The 17594-nt window shown below is 42.3% G+C and overlaps 1 protein-coding gene across 1 annotated transcript in view; it reads right to left on the reverse strand.

The window, feature by feature from the left end:
- Positions 1–17594, reverse strand: part of LOC119118158 (kinesin-like protein KIF1B) — a 48423-nt gene that overhangs the window by 6194 nt on the left and 24635 nt on the right. The window contains 24 exon segments of the mRNA XM_037244956.1: positions 1463–1568; positions 1763–1847; positions 1992–2058; positions 2359–2467; positions 3385–3440; positions 3551–3669; positions 3759–3849; positions 4018–4189; positions 4409–4538; positions 4630–4715; positions 4840–4958; positions 6066–6317; positions 8232–8372; positions 8456–8634; positions 9274–9422; positions 10059–10171; positions 16169–16207; positions 16209–16240; positions 16317–16424; positions 16427–16496; positions 16605–16671; positions 16674–16691; positions 16892–16998; positions 17495–17574. Coding sequence (XP_037100851.1) covers positions 1463–1568; positions 1763–1847; positions 1992–2058; positions 2359–2467; positions 3385–3440; positions 3551–3669; positions 3759–3849; positions 4018–4189; positions 4409–4538; positions 4630–4715; positions 4840–4958; positions 6066–6317; positions 8232–8372; positions 8456–8634; positions 9274–9422; positions 10059–10171; positions 16169–16207; positions 16209–16240; positions 16317–16424; positions 16427–16496; positions 16605–16671; positions 16674–16691; positions 16892–16998; positions 17495–17574 — 2495 coding nt within the window.

Here is a 17594-nt window from a genome sequence, read left to right on the forward strand (position 1 = left end):
TGCGGTGAGGCAGCACTCACGTGTTTCTCTAGTCACAACACGATGTAGAGAACACATTGAGCTGAGAACTCGACACCACAACATAACATAGCGGTACAGTGCTAGAAAGTGTCGCTAGCTTTCTGAGTGATTGATGGGCACAACCCTTTTGCATGCTGTGCACGATACTAAAATAAGGCAATTTCCATTTGTAAAACACGTCTTCTAATATAACAGCTAAACGGTCTTTGGACATGAACAATTTTGAGGCTTATTTGTCATGATCGGCAGCAGGGGGTGCTGTCGTGCACAGACAGAAGTCATCTGTGATAGCAGTTGGTCTGTCTCCACTCACTTTTGCTTATTAGGGGCAAAGGCTGCAGATTTAAACGACACTACACAAATGTATTTATCCCAAATGGATCAGAAAACAGACAAGATTTCAGAAAGTTTTGGACACACAACTGCCTTGACGGCCTTGAAGTACACTACCGTTCAAATGTTTGCGGTCACTTTATGTGCTAACCGACCGACTATTCTAGCTACAAACGTCTGTTTTTTAATGCAACATCTACATAGGTGATATCGCATTAAAAACCAGACGTCCATTCCATTGTGTTTGCAAATTGTGGTAGAAGGCTAATGGATGATTAGAAAATACTTGAAAACCCTTGTGCAACATAAAAATGATGTTACTTTTCATGGAAAACACTACATTGTCTGGGCGACCCCAAACTTTTGAACGGTAGTGTAGGTCTCAAAATAATTTGTAAGTGTGCTTGGAAGGGAAAGTGACACGATTAAAAAATTATTACAAAACATAGGGTTGAATTTGCATATTATCACCTATATTTGAATATACCCTGCCTGGCCAAATAACAAACCACCACACCAAGGTAAAACTTCAGTTTGCTGATGAAGACAATGAAAGGACGCGGTCATGAGGTTGGGAGCATCCATATTCACCCTAATCGTTATGCATGTAAGTGAATTATGTCAGGTTGCGTGACTAAAACTTTTTCTTTGGCCGGGCAAAGTGTATTACAATGACTCCTCTGTTCAGTGGACAGTAATGAAAAATAAAGGCAACACACAATGAGGCCCACAGACTATTAAGGAAGTGAATTATATTATTCTATTGGACCAAGGAGAAGCATAAAGGTCTTTCAGGGAAGGAACCTTATGTTCTCCAGTCACACTACCTATCAATATCCTTATCAATAGACAGCCTGAGCACAATCAAGAGTCCAGCAGCAGCAACAAGGACGAATGCATAAAAAAAGAGAGAAGCACAAAGAGTCAAGCAACAATGGAGCAAATCAATGGTCATGCGGCGATTCCAAAACAGACAGTAGGAGACATTCACACATAGTCATCTATACTCCGTATATGAATGCAGAATTACATCTTAGTATGAGATATGGTGCAATGGAACAACATCTGAGAGATACTTTTTCTTCAAAGCTTTCTGTATTGAATTTACCTGTTAGAGTTGTGGGAAGATTTGATGTTCTTAGCAGAGATGATGTTCAGGGACAAGACGGCATCAGCAGCGCCATCATCCACTTCAGCCTTGTTCCTAATACGACCTGGTGGGACACAGAATGGCTCAGTGAATCAAATTCACCGCTCTCCCCAAAATCTTTGATGGACTCAAAATGGACAGTCTGCCATGTTGCGTCAAATTAGCTGTTCGCTTCTTGCATTTTGGCATTTTGTTGTCCTCATGTTGTTTTTTTTGCCCGACCATTGTAGCACTATCAATCTCTGATGCAATGCTCACCAACAACCAGCTCGCGAACATCTTTCCAGTGCAGCTCGCTACCCTTCTCATGGATTAGTGTCACAGTGATCCGCCGCTGGATTCCCTACAACCGTAACATGACAACAGCTTAGGCTCAAGTAGCTTTTATTGAAAACCATCATCGTTTTATGAAAATCTTAATGAATATCAGCCGAAGCTGTATAATGAGACTGTAAAGTTGAACGGCAAGACGAAGCATCTGTGGTACCTGGTGCAGCAGGTATGTGCCATGGCAAGGCAGCGCTCCACTGTGATCCACTATAGCTGGGATGTACCTGTAAAGGAACACAGGCCATACGGAGCTCAGACAATCATAGATAAGAAAACTCAAAACTGCACCTCACCCCAAAACTAAATGTGTGACCTCTGAATACAAGTAGCTCTAATAACACTTTGTTTCTTGGGAGGGTGTATGTATACTGTAAATGTCAGTGTTATTGCATTGACATTTACAAAATGCTTAACTTTGATTTTGTCTAAATGAAAGGAATGTATGTAATGTGTCTTTTAAACCAATTAAGTATATTTTAAACAAAGTAACTGCATAAACATATCATGTATGGGCAGAAACTCACTCTCCCGTGGGCTCCAGCTCGCTGATCTCAAACCAGACGAGTAGGTCGTATTTGCTGACACACTGACCCAGGTTGGACTTGGTGATTGTGTTCAACTTGGTGGCTGGTACTGATACATACAAAAATGAACATTAGAACGCTATGAACACTCTGAAAAAGTAAGTGTAGAATGAAACTTATAACCTATTTGCTTGGTTTGAATGGATGTGCTTCCTGGGCTTATCTTAAGACCGCCGCACACTGCGTGATGCTTACCAACACGACTAGGACCCGACCGTCGCAAAAAAAAAAAAAAAAAAAAGACAATTGGGCGTTCAACCCCCGCACATTGGACAAATTATTACACGGACTCCCTGCAATGTGAATTCTGTACTGTCAAGTGCTCTGAATCTGAACGTATAAAGGCTTGAATTATTTTTGTTTTAGGATGCAGCAAATGCTAGCGACTGGACTTTGAGGGAGCTGGGATCATTAATAAACAGCAGGAGAGTGTTGACGAGAGAAAGGGAGGGGACTAAAGGCACCAGCAGGTACATGACACGTGACATCACACCACTGCAGAGACTCATTGCGCTATCACCTGCAGTGACATTCGGAGTAAAGCACAGCGCTAGTCTAATCACCACATACAGAAGAACCTAACATCTCTAACTGCCCGCTGTACCAACCATGATGCTTGGGCACAATAAACACGGGGTCGTCAAGCACCGAGAGGAAAGGAAAGTGCGATAGCTGGTCAGCTTCGTCCTCCAGGCTGGCCACCGCGGAGGAGGCCAAGGCATTGGCGTGCTCGGACAAAGTGTCCAGCACCTTGACGTTCACATAGCCACTCATCAGGTAGCGGAGCAACTCTATCTTACGAGTATGGTCTGGGGTCGCAATGTATCACGTGATGAGCGTTGCAAGAAAATCCAATCGAAGCGAGAAATGAAAGACAAGCGGAAGGAAATAAGAAGCATGCCGATAAGGTCAACGAGAATGACTGTGGGGCTTGAATATATGATGTAGTGGAAGTAAAAGCCTTACCGGGTTTAGACAATGGCATCGGAATCGGATAGTATTTCCTGGATGGTGTTGGAGGACTGTGGAAACACATGGGAAGGACTTGAAATCAAAGCATACACCCTCAAAAGGTACATTTTAGTTGGGTACAACTGATCCAGATTCATGGTACTACTTCCTGGTCACACACCTGATCAGCTCCTGGCCATGGAGATGCAGCGGGTGCTGTTGGTAGTGGCCGAACACCTCAAACACGATGGGCTTGGTCTTGACATAGTCAATGAAGGACTGTGTCACTTCAACTGAAATCTGCTCGGAAAGTAAATAGAGAAACGTAGTCAAAATTGGGGTTGGTGCTTACTGGTTCAGATGTGTACACAAACTCTGTATGTACTCACATTTTGGACATGATAAAAACCCAGAGGAGCACCTTTGCCAGTGTTTTTTAAGGGCTCGGTGGAAAAAGCTTCATCGTGACGATGCAGGAAACTAAAGAAGATTAAAGATGTCAGTCCATTACTTGCCTCTATACGTTTACAAACGAGTTCTGGTCTTTCTAAACAATTCATTGGGCCAGGGATAACAATTTTATACCTGGTACTTTATATGCACCACGTTAGTAATTAATTTTCCATGATCTTCAAGTTGAGGACTCACTTGAACTGGCAGAAGATATCAGCATACTCTGGTGGGACACTAGTGGTCTGGAGCACGGTGACACGAAAGGTGAAGGTGCTCCCTATCTCCAACTGGCCTGGTGGACTGTCACCACAAGGCAGCTTGGGCTCTTGGTCTGAAAGAGGAGGGCCACGGTTTGTGTTTGGAGTCACTGGAAACAAAGGGCTGCAATTTCAATCTGCATACACATAGTCAGTTTAAAGCAATAAAGTTCATGGTTAGCTCATGATTTGTTGCACCAGACAAGTGCTATTGGTTCATCAGATCACTTTTGCACACATTCCCAGACTTTACAAGCCCTCCTTTCCATCAGCCCTATTTTGCATTCAACCGGACCATCTGCCACGGAGAAAAGGTCTGGCAGCCATACTTATGTCGTCGATTCTGTTGAGCTCCTCTAAAGGGGTGATGACCTCTGAACTCTGACCCTGGCCCTCCACTATGCGCAGCTCTTCCAGGGACAAACCAGATTGGATCATAACTGTGGCTGGGAAATCATTCTGATGGAACCAAATAAAACAGGTTAACATTTAGTAGACATTGCTAATACTCCTGCTACGTGTTTATTAATAGAAAGCCATTAAGAAATACCTTTTTGAAGTAGTCGTCATCAAAGGATATCTTGGCAGTTCCCGACTGTCTTACTCCAGAACCGTAGTCTGGGGCCTCCTCATCAGCTACAAAGAAAAACTTGATTCTCTTAGAAAGTTGGGAGGATCTTTCAGATAAAAACAAAGTGTAATCGGGCGGAAAATAGCAGGACCACACACGCATTCTTTTGTGAGACTTTCAATTACTCACCGGCTATGGCCTGAACCCCGACACGCAGGAAACCTCGCACGTCTCCTTTCTCTGTTACTATGGCAACGCGATGAACCAGTGGTACGGGGTAGAGCAGGTTGCTCAGGTACACGAAAGCTCTACAAGTGGAAATGAAAGAATAAACATCAGATCTGCTGCAGTGCTGTGTGTAGAATGCATTGAATTTAGCTATTTGTGATCTTAAGAATTCTTAAAGCTTACTATAACCTCGGACTGACATGTTATCATTTTACAATATTTTTGCGGGGGGAAAAAAAACGTCAAAAATCCTTAGCACCCCTTCCACCAACCATTTGTTATTACAATATGACATGAGGGTGATAAAGCAGGGTAGGTTCTAAAAAGGTTGTGCCATGTTCATCTTGCACACACTGACATCTTGTTTTGGCACACATGATTTGTTGTCCTGCTTCCCTGGTGGCCCACACTATCTCTACCGCCTTTATTTCTCTCATCTTCTCCAAGCAGGGACTTTCAAGGCCACTGTGGTAGATGAGTGATATCAATCTGCGGAATTTCTGAAGTCACAGTGACTCAGATTGTCTGTGCTGCTCTGAGATTAGCCCACTGTGTCTGTTACAAAGTGTGCTCCATCAGTTCTAATTTTCCACCGCCACTGTACATTACAAATACAGCAACAGCCTTTTAAATTACTGCAAACATTCTGTTAATATCTACAACATATACACAAACATGTTAAAGATAAGATAACTGGAATAGTATTAAAGGGATGAACAAAACAAAACGCCAAGCATCATTAACAGATGGAAGTTAATACAAGTCAGTGTTACACCATGGTGGCAAGGAATGACACATCACACAGTGGGAGGAGGGGGAGGGAAGAGAAAAGGATGGTGGCTTTTTACTTCCAATGAAAAGCTAGTCTTGCACAGCAGGCTGCGGTGGCGTGACAAATCAAATTTCATTTCGACCACACAGATTCATTTTTTTATCTGTGCACGTTGCTATGAATGCCATCTGAAACTATTCTGTGATCACTCGATGGGGGAGGCTTCTTCAGATGATGAATCCGATCACAAAGCATGAACCCCGCAAGTATGACTTGCTGTGATGTTTTAAAATGTTTGTCTGAAATGGCATTCTTTTCTCACTAGAACCCCCCAACCAGAGCAGCAAGTGTCCTGAGTGCTGTGCTAGCCTGCACACATGTGCATGGTATGGAAAAGCCACCTCCAGTCACCAACCTTCCCACCAGGATGAACCAGGGGGAGCGGTCATAGAAGGGGTCCTGGCCGTCGCTGAAGATATCCGAGCCCTCCTCCGTGCCGGCGTCTGAGCTGGTGTCGTCGACGAACGCCTCGTCGTCGATCAAGTCGGACATCTCGCTCTGGCGCTCATCCGCCAACTCAGTGATTTCAGAGTCGGTGGTGGAGAAGGTGGGCGAGGGCGTGCGTTCGGTCAGATGCTCATTTACGCAACCGTGGAAGATGGGGGAGCTGAGAGATGAGTTGTACGGGATCATTGGCATCAAGAATAACCCAGTAACAATGAAAGAAACTTTTACAGCCAAATGTTATGGCCAAGAGCTGATTCATAAAGGCCATTTAAATTTCCCACAAAATGAAATATGAATAAACATGAATACCATACACAAAACTGCATTTGAATTAATTTGCTATTTTTTAACAATTACATTTAAATGTTTGCTCCTCCCACCAAGTTGAAAATTTACAATGGCACAAATTTTAATAGAGAATGGGTATAACAAGTGGAGACAGCGCCACAAAAGAAATTGGGAGGGGGGGGGTGATGATGACTGAGCCTTGTCATATATGGTGTCGGACGAAGGAGCAAATCGTCGGGCCGAACATCCTACGTCATAATTTAGTAAATCATTTCACAAGTAGTCCATATAATATTGATCAGACCACACAAGTGGCTGTTATTTTTTTACAAATGATTAAATTATTGACTAATGTAAAGTATTCAAAATGGCTTGCTCTCTTTGATAATGCACTGTTAATGGTTGAACAAACAAGACGTTTTGGAGGTCTCCTTGAAAAGGGATGATTTTGGTGGTACGAGGATTCTGCCCGACTCCAGCCAAATACAAACTGGCACATATCGCTCGCTATATTTATAAATTGTTAACATGCTTTTGTACAGTATGAGGTAGAGGTAACATCCAAAGGACAAAGGAAATAAAATGAGTAAGTGACATACAAGGTAAATACAATGACAAGGTATCCACCTTATTCTGGAGCTGTGTCATGGAGGAACGAATGTGGGAGGAACTTCCGTTAAAATGCTCCTGTTGGTTTCACTTCATGGAGCGGTGTACAGTATTTGAACCGTTTTCTAAGCGATGGTTATCCCTAGTTGCATTGAACAATGTCTTGCGAAGCGTGGGAGCTTGTTGTGCTGCTGGTGCTTGTACTAACAAGCAAAAGTTGAACCTGTTTTTAACTGGCTTTCCCAGATGAGGAAAGTGCACTCATAGCTTCCAGCTTCTACCCAAGAATGAGGAACACAGACAAATTAGTCTGAGAGTCATTTGAAAAGATCACCTCGACATTGTACACATGCTCCTTTTTTATTTCATGGACAAAGCCCATTGCAGCACTCGCATTGAACATTGGGCTTGTGTGCTTACATTAAAGCACTGGAGGAGACTCGCCGGGCGAATGCCATAGTAACATCGGACATTGTTCAAATGGGTGTGGAGGACATTAGTATTTGTCAACATCTGAACTTGTTAGAAGGATCAAATATTTGGGAATTTAATGGCAGTAAATAATGTGTTTGTAAGTAAGCTGTCGTGAGCGAGGAAGACGTTTTGCTTATAAAATTTGAAAAATTGAAGCCGATCGTTGATATACGTAAGTATTTACATGAATTTTCAAGAATGAATGCAGTTTTATGTTTTATTACCATTGAAATAAAACGCTGGTTTTGCTATATCGGAAGTGCCTCCCATATTTCATGCAAAGGATTATGGGGCGTAGGAATAAGGTGGATTAACAACAACAACAAAAAGACATATGGTCAAATGAATAAACCATGAGTAGTGACATGAAATCCAAAACGCAAACAAAACATTTGTTTGTGAACAAAATATGGAAAATAAATTCATACAATGAGTTTGAATGAGAATGACAACGATAAATGATGAAATAAGGGGAAACATTCGGGGATAGAAAAAAAGGTAACCTTGTAACACAAATGAAAACTGATTTAAGAAAACGATTGGCCACTATTAAAACAAAAGGGATCACAAGTGCCGCCAATGTAAATAAATGTCCACAAACACGAAGCTCATCGTTTCATTTCAAATGAACAATTGTGACTATAAGCAAATGAGTGGTGAATATTTCAGGTATGTGTGTGTATTTTCCCGCACTTTTACATACCTTCCCACAAGCTTAAACCAATGGAAGCGATCATAGAAAGGGTCGGTTCCCGTCAGAGTGCCTTCCCCACAGTCCTCCTGGTGCGTGGACGCCATTTCTCCTGCTCGGTCATACATCTCCCTCATCTGGTCCAGACGCTGCCTATATAGTTATGACAAGATAAAGGGCGTACATTTAGAAGCAGAACTTACGAAAGCTGATTCCCCGTGTGTGATGGTCATTACTTGAGTTTCTCAAGGGACCAATAGTGCGTGGCTCCATTCTTCAGGTCTTGGATTTCAACGGCCACCACCGTGCGAGGGAAAGGCCTGGAGTCACGCTCTTTTTCTGGTTCTGGTGGCAAGAGCTCCGGGGGCAGGGGCGAATACAGGGTGTCTGTCAATAAAACAAACTGGAACTGGACCTGAAAGATGGAAGGTAGCAAACATGGACCTTAAAAGTGTGTATTTTATGACTGAAGTCTTTACACAAGAGCTCCAAGGACCAGAGCAGCTATACCAGAAGCTACTTTTTTCTGAGGGAATAACAGACAAGTGTGCCTCCACTTTGAAGGCAACTGTTGCTGTCATGATACTGCCAAAGCATTTTAAGTATCTGTGTAAGTGAAGGCACAACTGACGTGTGACTGTGCAATTCAGACATAGTACCGTATGAATTTGGCAAGTTTTGTTTGAAAGGATCTTGTGTGAAGAAATCCCAACTATACTGTTATGTCTCTGGTGAGCCACTTTGTCATGGAGTTTATATTTCCTCTAGATCTTGGGGAAATGCCAATCGAAACTGCTATGTCCAGTTTCAATCATGTATCACCTTGAAAAGAACAAGCCGCTGAGAAAGTCAATCCTTGATATGTGGCAAATTGAAATATCCCAAACCTGGATGATTTAAACGACTGACTTGCAGGTTATCATAAATACAAAATAGTCCATCTTGTACACTGCGTACACAGGGAGCGGCATATTGGAGGGCAGAATATTAATTTCACTTTTTGAATCAGTTTCTTAAAAAGGAGAGTCATGTGATGTCACATTATTTTCCTTACTTTCTTCTTTAGCTCCACACTGATGGCATTGGCCTCCTTCAGGTAGACGGCATTCCCCCACAACTGGTCACGGAGCGATGTGAACTGGTGGAACCTCCACTTCCTGAAGGCCCAATGAGCCAGGTTGAACTCGTGCTGAGTCCACGGCACTGTGGGACACCGGCAGACAATGCAGTCATTAACATGGGCGTCAGGAAGTCCAGAGAATACGTCTGGTGAAAAGCCTTTAGTCAATTGTCATGCCACACAAGAAGTGACTGAGAAAAGACAAATTCTTTCGAGATGCAGTCAAGGATCAGACTATCCATCCATTGATCCATTTTCTAGACCTCATTAAGGTCACGGATGTCTATCTCAGCTGCCGTTGGTTGAGAGGCATTGGGCACTCTGTACTGGTCTAGTCAATAGGCAGGTTACTCTTATTGTAGATAATCAAAACATCACATTCACAGCAAGGACCAATTTAGTCTTCAGTCCAACAGGCATATTTTGAGGATCTAAAAGGAGGCCAGAGTATGCTGAGAAATCCCACACCACTATTTCTCAATGCGACCCAGTGGAATTATTATATTTTCCAAATGTTCAAATGGATTTAAAACCATGTAGTCTACTTGTATATTTAATGGTCACAGCCACATACAAATACATATAATGAATTTTGGGAGTGAATTCTGCGATGTGGAATTTTCAAGACCTGCTAGGATGTGGACTAATTCATAGAAAGGCTTCATTTGAGGAGTGAAATGGAAGAAGAAAAATAAGCCCTTAGGAATCAATGGACAAACCTTCCTCTTCCTCCTCCTCCTCCTCCTCCAGCTCCTCTTCATCTGGCGTTTCGGCAACCAGAGAACGTGTCTCAACCTGTTTCTGAAGTTCCTGTAGTTTGCTCTCATATACCTGAACAGCCACAGTGATGAGGAAAGAGCACATAGACAAGTTTGGATAAGCCACACAACCAGGAACGCTTATATACGTAGCACTCACAACGACAGCATGCCGTTTTACCAATTAGATACTAATTGAAGTTTTAAAACAATTAAGGTAACAGAGACTGGAGAAGATGTGAGGTCCTGTAGAAGTCTGTTGTAATCCAAAGGGGTGCCATCATCATCATCGTGGTCCTCATGAGAGCCACACTGCCTCCAGTCCTGGTGACCTCATTGTCTTTGTTCAGTGTCTTGCGGGCAGACAATGCAGTCTTTTCATTTAGATTTGACCTCCACCCGACTGACATCCTACCAACAAATGACATTCTAGCACAGTCCAACATTTTTAATGAATTGAGGCAAATTATGTTTATCTTAAGAGTTTGACATGGTAAGCCTCATAACCAAGACACAAAGGATGGCTAAATAAAAGGAAGTAGGAATTGATGGAATTTGCAGCGAATTCAGTATTACTCAGTCACAAAGCTAAGAGTATTGTGTTGTGATTATGAGGTGATATACAAAATAGAAAAGCCATCCAACCACTTTGTAGCCCACGAGCATGTGTAGTTGATCACGTTCTTTTGCAACTACATTGGGGTGATGATCGGGTGATGCTTAGCCGTAGCCACGATCTCCATGACGGTTTAACAGGATCTAACAAACTGTACTGCAGCTCCCCATTTCTTTTCCAAGAATTGCAGCTTTTCCTGCCCCCTTTTGGCCTCTGTGTAGAAGATTTTTCCATGCAGAACTTACTGTAGCCTAGCTGCCTATGACAATCACTACTGTGGCGTCATGACTAACGAAAGACGCATTATTAGGTGGGGAGCCAATTCCATGTCTTTTGCCTGTTAACATTTGCAGCATAACTCTCATTAATAAGAAATGCATGTGCTTGAAACTTATCAATTTATTACAGTAATAAACCGCCGACAACACAAGCTGTCTATACAGTATGTTCTTTTAAAATCTGTGAACAATATGGTTCCAATAGGTATGTATGTACGTACTGTACCTTGTCACAACAGTTTTGTGCATGATCACCATGAGGCACTTTGATTATGCAAAATCAAACAGCAGATGCTTTGAAATAACACTTAACACGTACAGTAAAGAACAGGCCACTGTACATTGACATTAGTGTACTGTACTTTCCAGCTTCCCCGGCTGCCATGTGCACCAATGCAAACATTAAATAAGCAAGTATAATGACATATTTATGAGCGATTGAAATTGTTGCATGTAAAAGATAGTCACCGCGGGACAGGGTGTTGCATAAGCCTTAGTTATATGATTCTATTTTCATTACAGCGTAGGTAGGTAAAAGTAAGAAAATATAAAGACATTAGTCAAAGTAGTCACTCATTATGCAGAGTGTCCAATTTTTCCTAAAGGATACTAAGTCCATATAGTACTAAAATAAAGTATGAATAACTAAAGACTCTTGTTTTAGGCATACATGCGGTGATGGGCAGACTTGCTGCTAATAAAACAGGCACTAGTCAAAACAGTGGGGTAGCTTTCATAGAGCAACTAAAAGCTGATAAAAGGCTGTGCGTTCTTTGAACACACGTGTTCAATATTGTAACGGGATCTAGAACTATAGATATGTAGTATAACAGCTGTAAAACACAATTACTGTGAACGAGACATGAAAAGGCCACGTTTCTAAATTCTATTTTCATTTCACACAGGCACCCTCACAGCTGAATAGTTCATTAAGCTGTCCACTGTACGTCAAAAGATTCAAAATGCATCACATATTCAAACTGAGGTTCAATGGCATTCACAAGAGTAAAACGGTTGCCTCCAATCCTAATATTCCGTTATACGGTTGATGGGAAGAAATGTTCGTTTCCAAAGGGTGTGTACGACAGCAACGCGTCTGTGTGTTCAAACTGAGTTGGCTAAAATAATAATAAAAATTATGTAAACACTGAAAATCAACCAAGATACATTTGGCAAATTGAAAGATGATTGAGGAATTATCACACCAGCTGGAAAAAAATCAACAGTGAGCATGGCATGGATATTGGGATAAAACAGCATAATACACTAATATGTACTATGTGAATGATACAATTTCATTTTTATAATACATAGACTTTTGGATCAACCAACAACAGTCTTTTTATGCTCAGTTGTGATCTGTAATGTTTTTTGCCTGTGTCAGTTCAATTTCTAAACCGCTGTCTCTCTGCTGGCTTTCAGATTGGGGGCAGACATTTGCCTGCGGATCCGGGGAGGTGCCTGGAAGTTGAGTGGCTGGTTAGCATGATCAGGCTGATGGTACTGCTGGTAGGTATTGAAGCCTCCGTCGATGTACATTGTGCTATTATAGTGGCAGGGATGCTGGAGGTGGGGCTGGGGGTAAGAAGGCGGGTTCTGATAGTGGCGGGGCTGGTAGAAGGCTTGCGTGTGCCTCCGGTTGGCATCGGGCTGCTGCAGCTGTTCTGTGGAACCTGAGGGCCGCTGCCGAAGGTTAAAAGAGTTACTGCGGCCTCGTTCGTGCGGTTGTTGATGGTAGTTGTTCCGATAGTTATGCCTCTGACCCTGGTTTATTCCGTGCTCAAAATGTTTGTTTCGACGCTGGACTGTTGGACTTGGCAACGGGGGAGTGACCTCTATGACGGAAGCAGCTATCTTTTCCTGAGACTGTACATCAGAAGTCTGGTTTTCAGCATCTTCTTCCTCTACAGCTTCTTTGGGCACTTTTAACTCAACCACCTTCTCATCTGTAATGATGATATGGGTACCAGGGCTCCACGAGTTGCGGTGTTTGGGGTTACTTTTGAAAGGAAACCGTAGCTTGCGATCTTCTGGCGGGATAAATCGGTGAGGTCCGGTATGCCGGCGGAGCTGCTTGGCGATCTCTTGTTGCTGAAGGCTCTTAAGGCGTAGTTGCTCTTGACGTATCCAACGTCCGTGGCCTCCCTTTTGGGTTGAGTCATCTTCCGCGCTTAGGCCTGCTTGAGACTCCCCACTTTCCACATCGGATGTTTCAGGAACAGGCGGTTGAGGGCTTGGTGTACCCACTGTGCTCATAGGAGGGTCTGCACTGAGAGGTCTCTCCTGACCCTCCGGGGTGATGAGAGGAAGGACTTTTTCCATTTTCACCATCTTATTTCTGAGAGCACGAATCTCCTCATCCTTCATGTTGTTCTGTTTCTTTACCTCATGCAAGATGTCCTCTAGCTTATCTATGTGCACCTTTAGCTCATCCATGACAACCCCACCGGCTCGAGACCCGTTGGTGATGACGTCCTCAATACGCTCATCACCGACCCCTACAGTGTCCCAAACATCCCGAGCCACCGCCCTCCATGAGTCCCGCTCATTGGGGTCCTTCTTGCTGTAGCTTGCGCAAAGCTCCTTCATCTTGACTATGGCCAGCGCTTCGATTTCCTGACGAGTGTGGCGGAAATCATTGAGCGCTACCTCATAGCAGATTTCTTTGACTGCCTGGATCTTCAAGTCAGAGATGGTCACCCACTTAGAGTCCTTGGTGATGCGGCGCCGCTGAGGGATCTGGTACATTTTTACGGGCTCTCTTCTCTTACCGCTGCTGGGTAAGCCGCATTTTTTCACTATGGTTTGTAGTTTGCTGGGGGGCAGCTTTTCCCGCAAGGAGGTGATCAGTCTCCAGCTCTCCTCGCAAGACCTCTTATCTGAGTCATCCCCACTATCAGAGTCGCCATCCTTGAGAACAACACAGGAAACAAACCAAATGGTCCCCCCCAAAAAAGGAGAAATTACAATGGGAAAATCAAAGAAAGGATGAAGGATGCTTTTTAAATAAAGATGAATACAAATGTTTGAATATGCAACATGGGAACTTCCAATGTTACTGCCTCAACTCAGGACATTTTCATGATCAAATTTCAGGGGGTACTAATGCAGTTGAACGATGTTATATAAATGTTTTGCATACATCATAACTTTACCAGATGTATGACAACGTGCAACAAATCATTCCCAGTGTACAATGAAATTATATTTACAATCAAAACAAGAAAACAGTGGCTTCCATTGACTTTCTTGTGTTTTGAAATCTGTTTTTTGGATCCTGTAAAGACGAATAATTTGACTGAAAAAAAAAAGAAAGAATTTGAACTTCAATTGATGTGCTATCAAGCTTTAACAATATTGCTCCCAACGTTGCATATTGATATTAATTAAAACTGAAAATTGATTATGCCTGGCACGATGAGCAAAGGAATCTCAACGGAGGACAGAAGCTGCCGATAGAAGCTGATATGTATCGTATTGTCAAATTCCTCTTCGTAAGTGAAAAATCGGGTCCCACACATGCTACTTGTGGCAGGCATGCATGCACATCCTTGGATTTGGAAGCTCTCTCCGTTCAGTCCACAGAGTTTGCGTGTCTTTAGTATTAGCTGAGAGTTAGAAGAGCGTGTTCTTGCAGCTGACCAGAAAGCCAGGAGAGAGAGAGAACAGGCTTGGTGGAGGTAGCTGTTAATTCACTACAAGAAAGGTTAGTTGGAAAAAGAATGCAGTTTCTCATTAAAGAAAAAAACCCATTACAGATCACAACCAGTAAATGCATTTTGGTGTAGTGTTTTAGGTCTTGCTGATTATAGAATCTGTCAAAAATACAAGCATACTCAAAATGTTCTGTTGCTGGGAGTTTGGTCCGAGAAACCTGCCTCAATGAGATGATGCTGTAGGTTTGGCAATTCACTATTTCAGCTGTTAGCAGTGATACGGCTGTTAGTGAGGTGTGCCCTCACTGTGCTAACACATTCGCAAACACAGTTGGTCAAAGAAGTCAATGAGAAACCACATTGTCACTGCCAAAATCGACTACAAGTGTTTTTGCTATCACAATGCAGTGTACAAGTCAGCAACTGCATTGGAGAAATGAAAATTAAGAGCAAGAAATCTAGACTAGTTAAAGCAAATTTGCAGCCACCTAACAGTCAACTTGCTCAACAGCGAACCCCCACAATTGAGTCCACAGCCAGCAATGATTGAATTAAGAATACATGCAATTAACATGAACCGTGCAAAAGCAGCCATTCATAGAATTATGCTTGGATTCTGATAATGTGCTTGGTCTTGTTTTTGTTTTAATTATGCTTATGACGAGGGATGGACATGATGTTTATTTAATGAATTGATCAGTAACAATTTGGTGGACTATATGGAATTGAATGGTGATAAATGATTTTTTTTTTAACAAAATTCAGGGGAAAATGGAGTCCACGCCTTTGCTCCAACCAGCAGAGGCGCTAAACTAGTTTGCTGCTTGAAAGAAGAACATGACTTAAGCTATGGAAAGTTAAGCAGTATTCACGCACACCTCTGCAGCATTATAACACTCAATGAAACACTCACATTGAAACATGGCCAGAGCACTCGAGAGATGGATTCTCCCATTCCCACAAAAATAACATAACAATTGATGAACTCCTCATTTGATCATTTACTTTCCCCATTCAGTCATTCAATGGATAGAATTGGTAAAATGGCCCATCCCTACTGTAGTATCTGCTAACAGGCATTTGCAAGATTCAAAGGCAATATAGAATATAGCATAAGAAGTGACAAAGGGGTTCTGGAAAGAGGAGAAAGCTTCGCAATTCTAATGCAGTCCTGAATATAGGCTAAAGAAGCTCATCTGCTTCAAAAGTAATTTTCCATGCAAGACAAATAGACCTGCACTGCATAGATCCGCATAGGATTAGTAGTTGGCAATTTAAGTGGGCCATGGAAATTGACTACAACACACCTCAAAACTTGCATAAATAAGTGATCAAGTGTACTTAGATCACTGAAAAAACCTGCCTTTAGTTGTGACTAACTAGAAAGCATCCTCCACACTATTGTTCAAGCCACTCAGACTCACATCAACTGTAGACTAACAAGCTAATTGTTTAAAAAAATATATTAAAAAAAATTCAAATCAGCTTTAATGTTGTAGGACACCAGCTGCTTGAACTCACAGTCTTTGCTGCTCAAGAAGTTGGTCGGCTTCTTCTTCTCTTTTTGTAAAGGATTTCCATCTCAGTGAGCCTACCCAAAAAAAGGTCATCAGCTTTGAAAATACCTTAAATGGCACGCACATGGTTTAGCTTCAATTTCAAGCATTACCTTTTCTCCATCTCGCTTCATGTCAATACCCTGTTTCTCTAGCAACTCTCTTTGAGCGAAGGTCCAGTCGACTGGCTCCACAGGGGTCTCCGGCCGACGGCGTTTTCTCCCCTTTCCGCCCTGGCTTGCTCCGGGTGGTTAAAGCGAAACACGTGGTTCTTTCCCATAATGTACGGTTGCCTGAAATAATTCAGGTGGAGGAACGAGCAAAGAAAACAGTGCAATTGCTAGAATAGTTCTTCTGTTGGATATTTTTCTTTTATTGAGATTGGTCCATTTAAAATGAACATACCAGAACGCAGCTGAATAAAGTCCTCAACACGTTTGCCGTTGACGTAAGTCTCTGATCCCTCACGGGCACAAGCATGACGATAACTTTAGCAGAAACATACCAAGCAATAATTAGGAACTTAATCTCTATTTCGTTTGACAAAAGTGCATATTTATGCATCAATTTTATTCTCAGACAATAGAGTGTTGATTTTGCGGGCAATTGTACTCTGCTTTTAAATCTGACTGAGACAGGAAGGGTTTATCATCAAGTAAAACCAACACAATTTGATATGGGGTTTTACCATCTCCATTAGCATCCTTCTCACTACGGAATATACAGTGCTCCTCCTTGATATGAGCACCACTTAAGACGATATCCTGCCGTCTTTCAGTATCAGCCTGTCCCACCCTGAAGCAATAGAGAGGCCAATTTTATTTTCTTGCACTGCATAGACATGCATTCTGGTCAGTCTCACCCATTAAATAGACCTTATGACACCTGTTCATTCGTATTCCTAAATGTCATTAATATGCATGTATGTTTTTATTGGCAATTGCTCATTTTAAATTTCCTTAGCGGATGAAGGATGAAGAGACAGGGCATCAATTAAGGAAATATATTTGTACTGTTTCCATTAACCTTAACCTAGCAAGACTCTGGCAGTTAATGTGCAGAAAGCAAGAATGTTAAGTCTATTAAGAGGCATCAGACAGGGCGAGTCAGCGCTCTACCCTGGTTTATCTAGAAAGAGGAAATCTGAAACTGTCAACATGTTACACACCATTAATGGAGCACTATCTAAAGTAGTTAGCCGTATGCATGTATGATGGCTACCCTTTATTTAGACTTGGGAAACAACACGTTTTTATCAGCATTTCAAGGACACTCATGAAGTTGAATTTACCTTGTAATTCCATCTTTTATGTAGTAGAGTAGACACTCAGACATGAGGGGATCCTCGTTTAGGTTAACCAGGTGAGGAGTCTATAGCAGAAACAGGACAG

Source organism: Syngnathus acus, chromosome 2, assembly GCF_901709675.1.
Source record: "Syngnathus acus chromosome 2, fSynAcu1.2, whole genome shotgun sequence".
In the NCBI taxonomy this organism is placed as follows: Eukaryota; Metazoa; Chordata; class Actinopteri; order Syngnathiformes; family Syngnathidae; genus Syngnathus; species Syngnathus acus.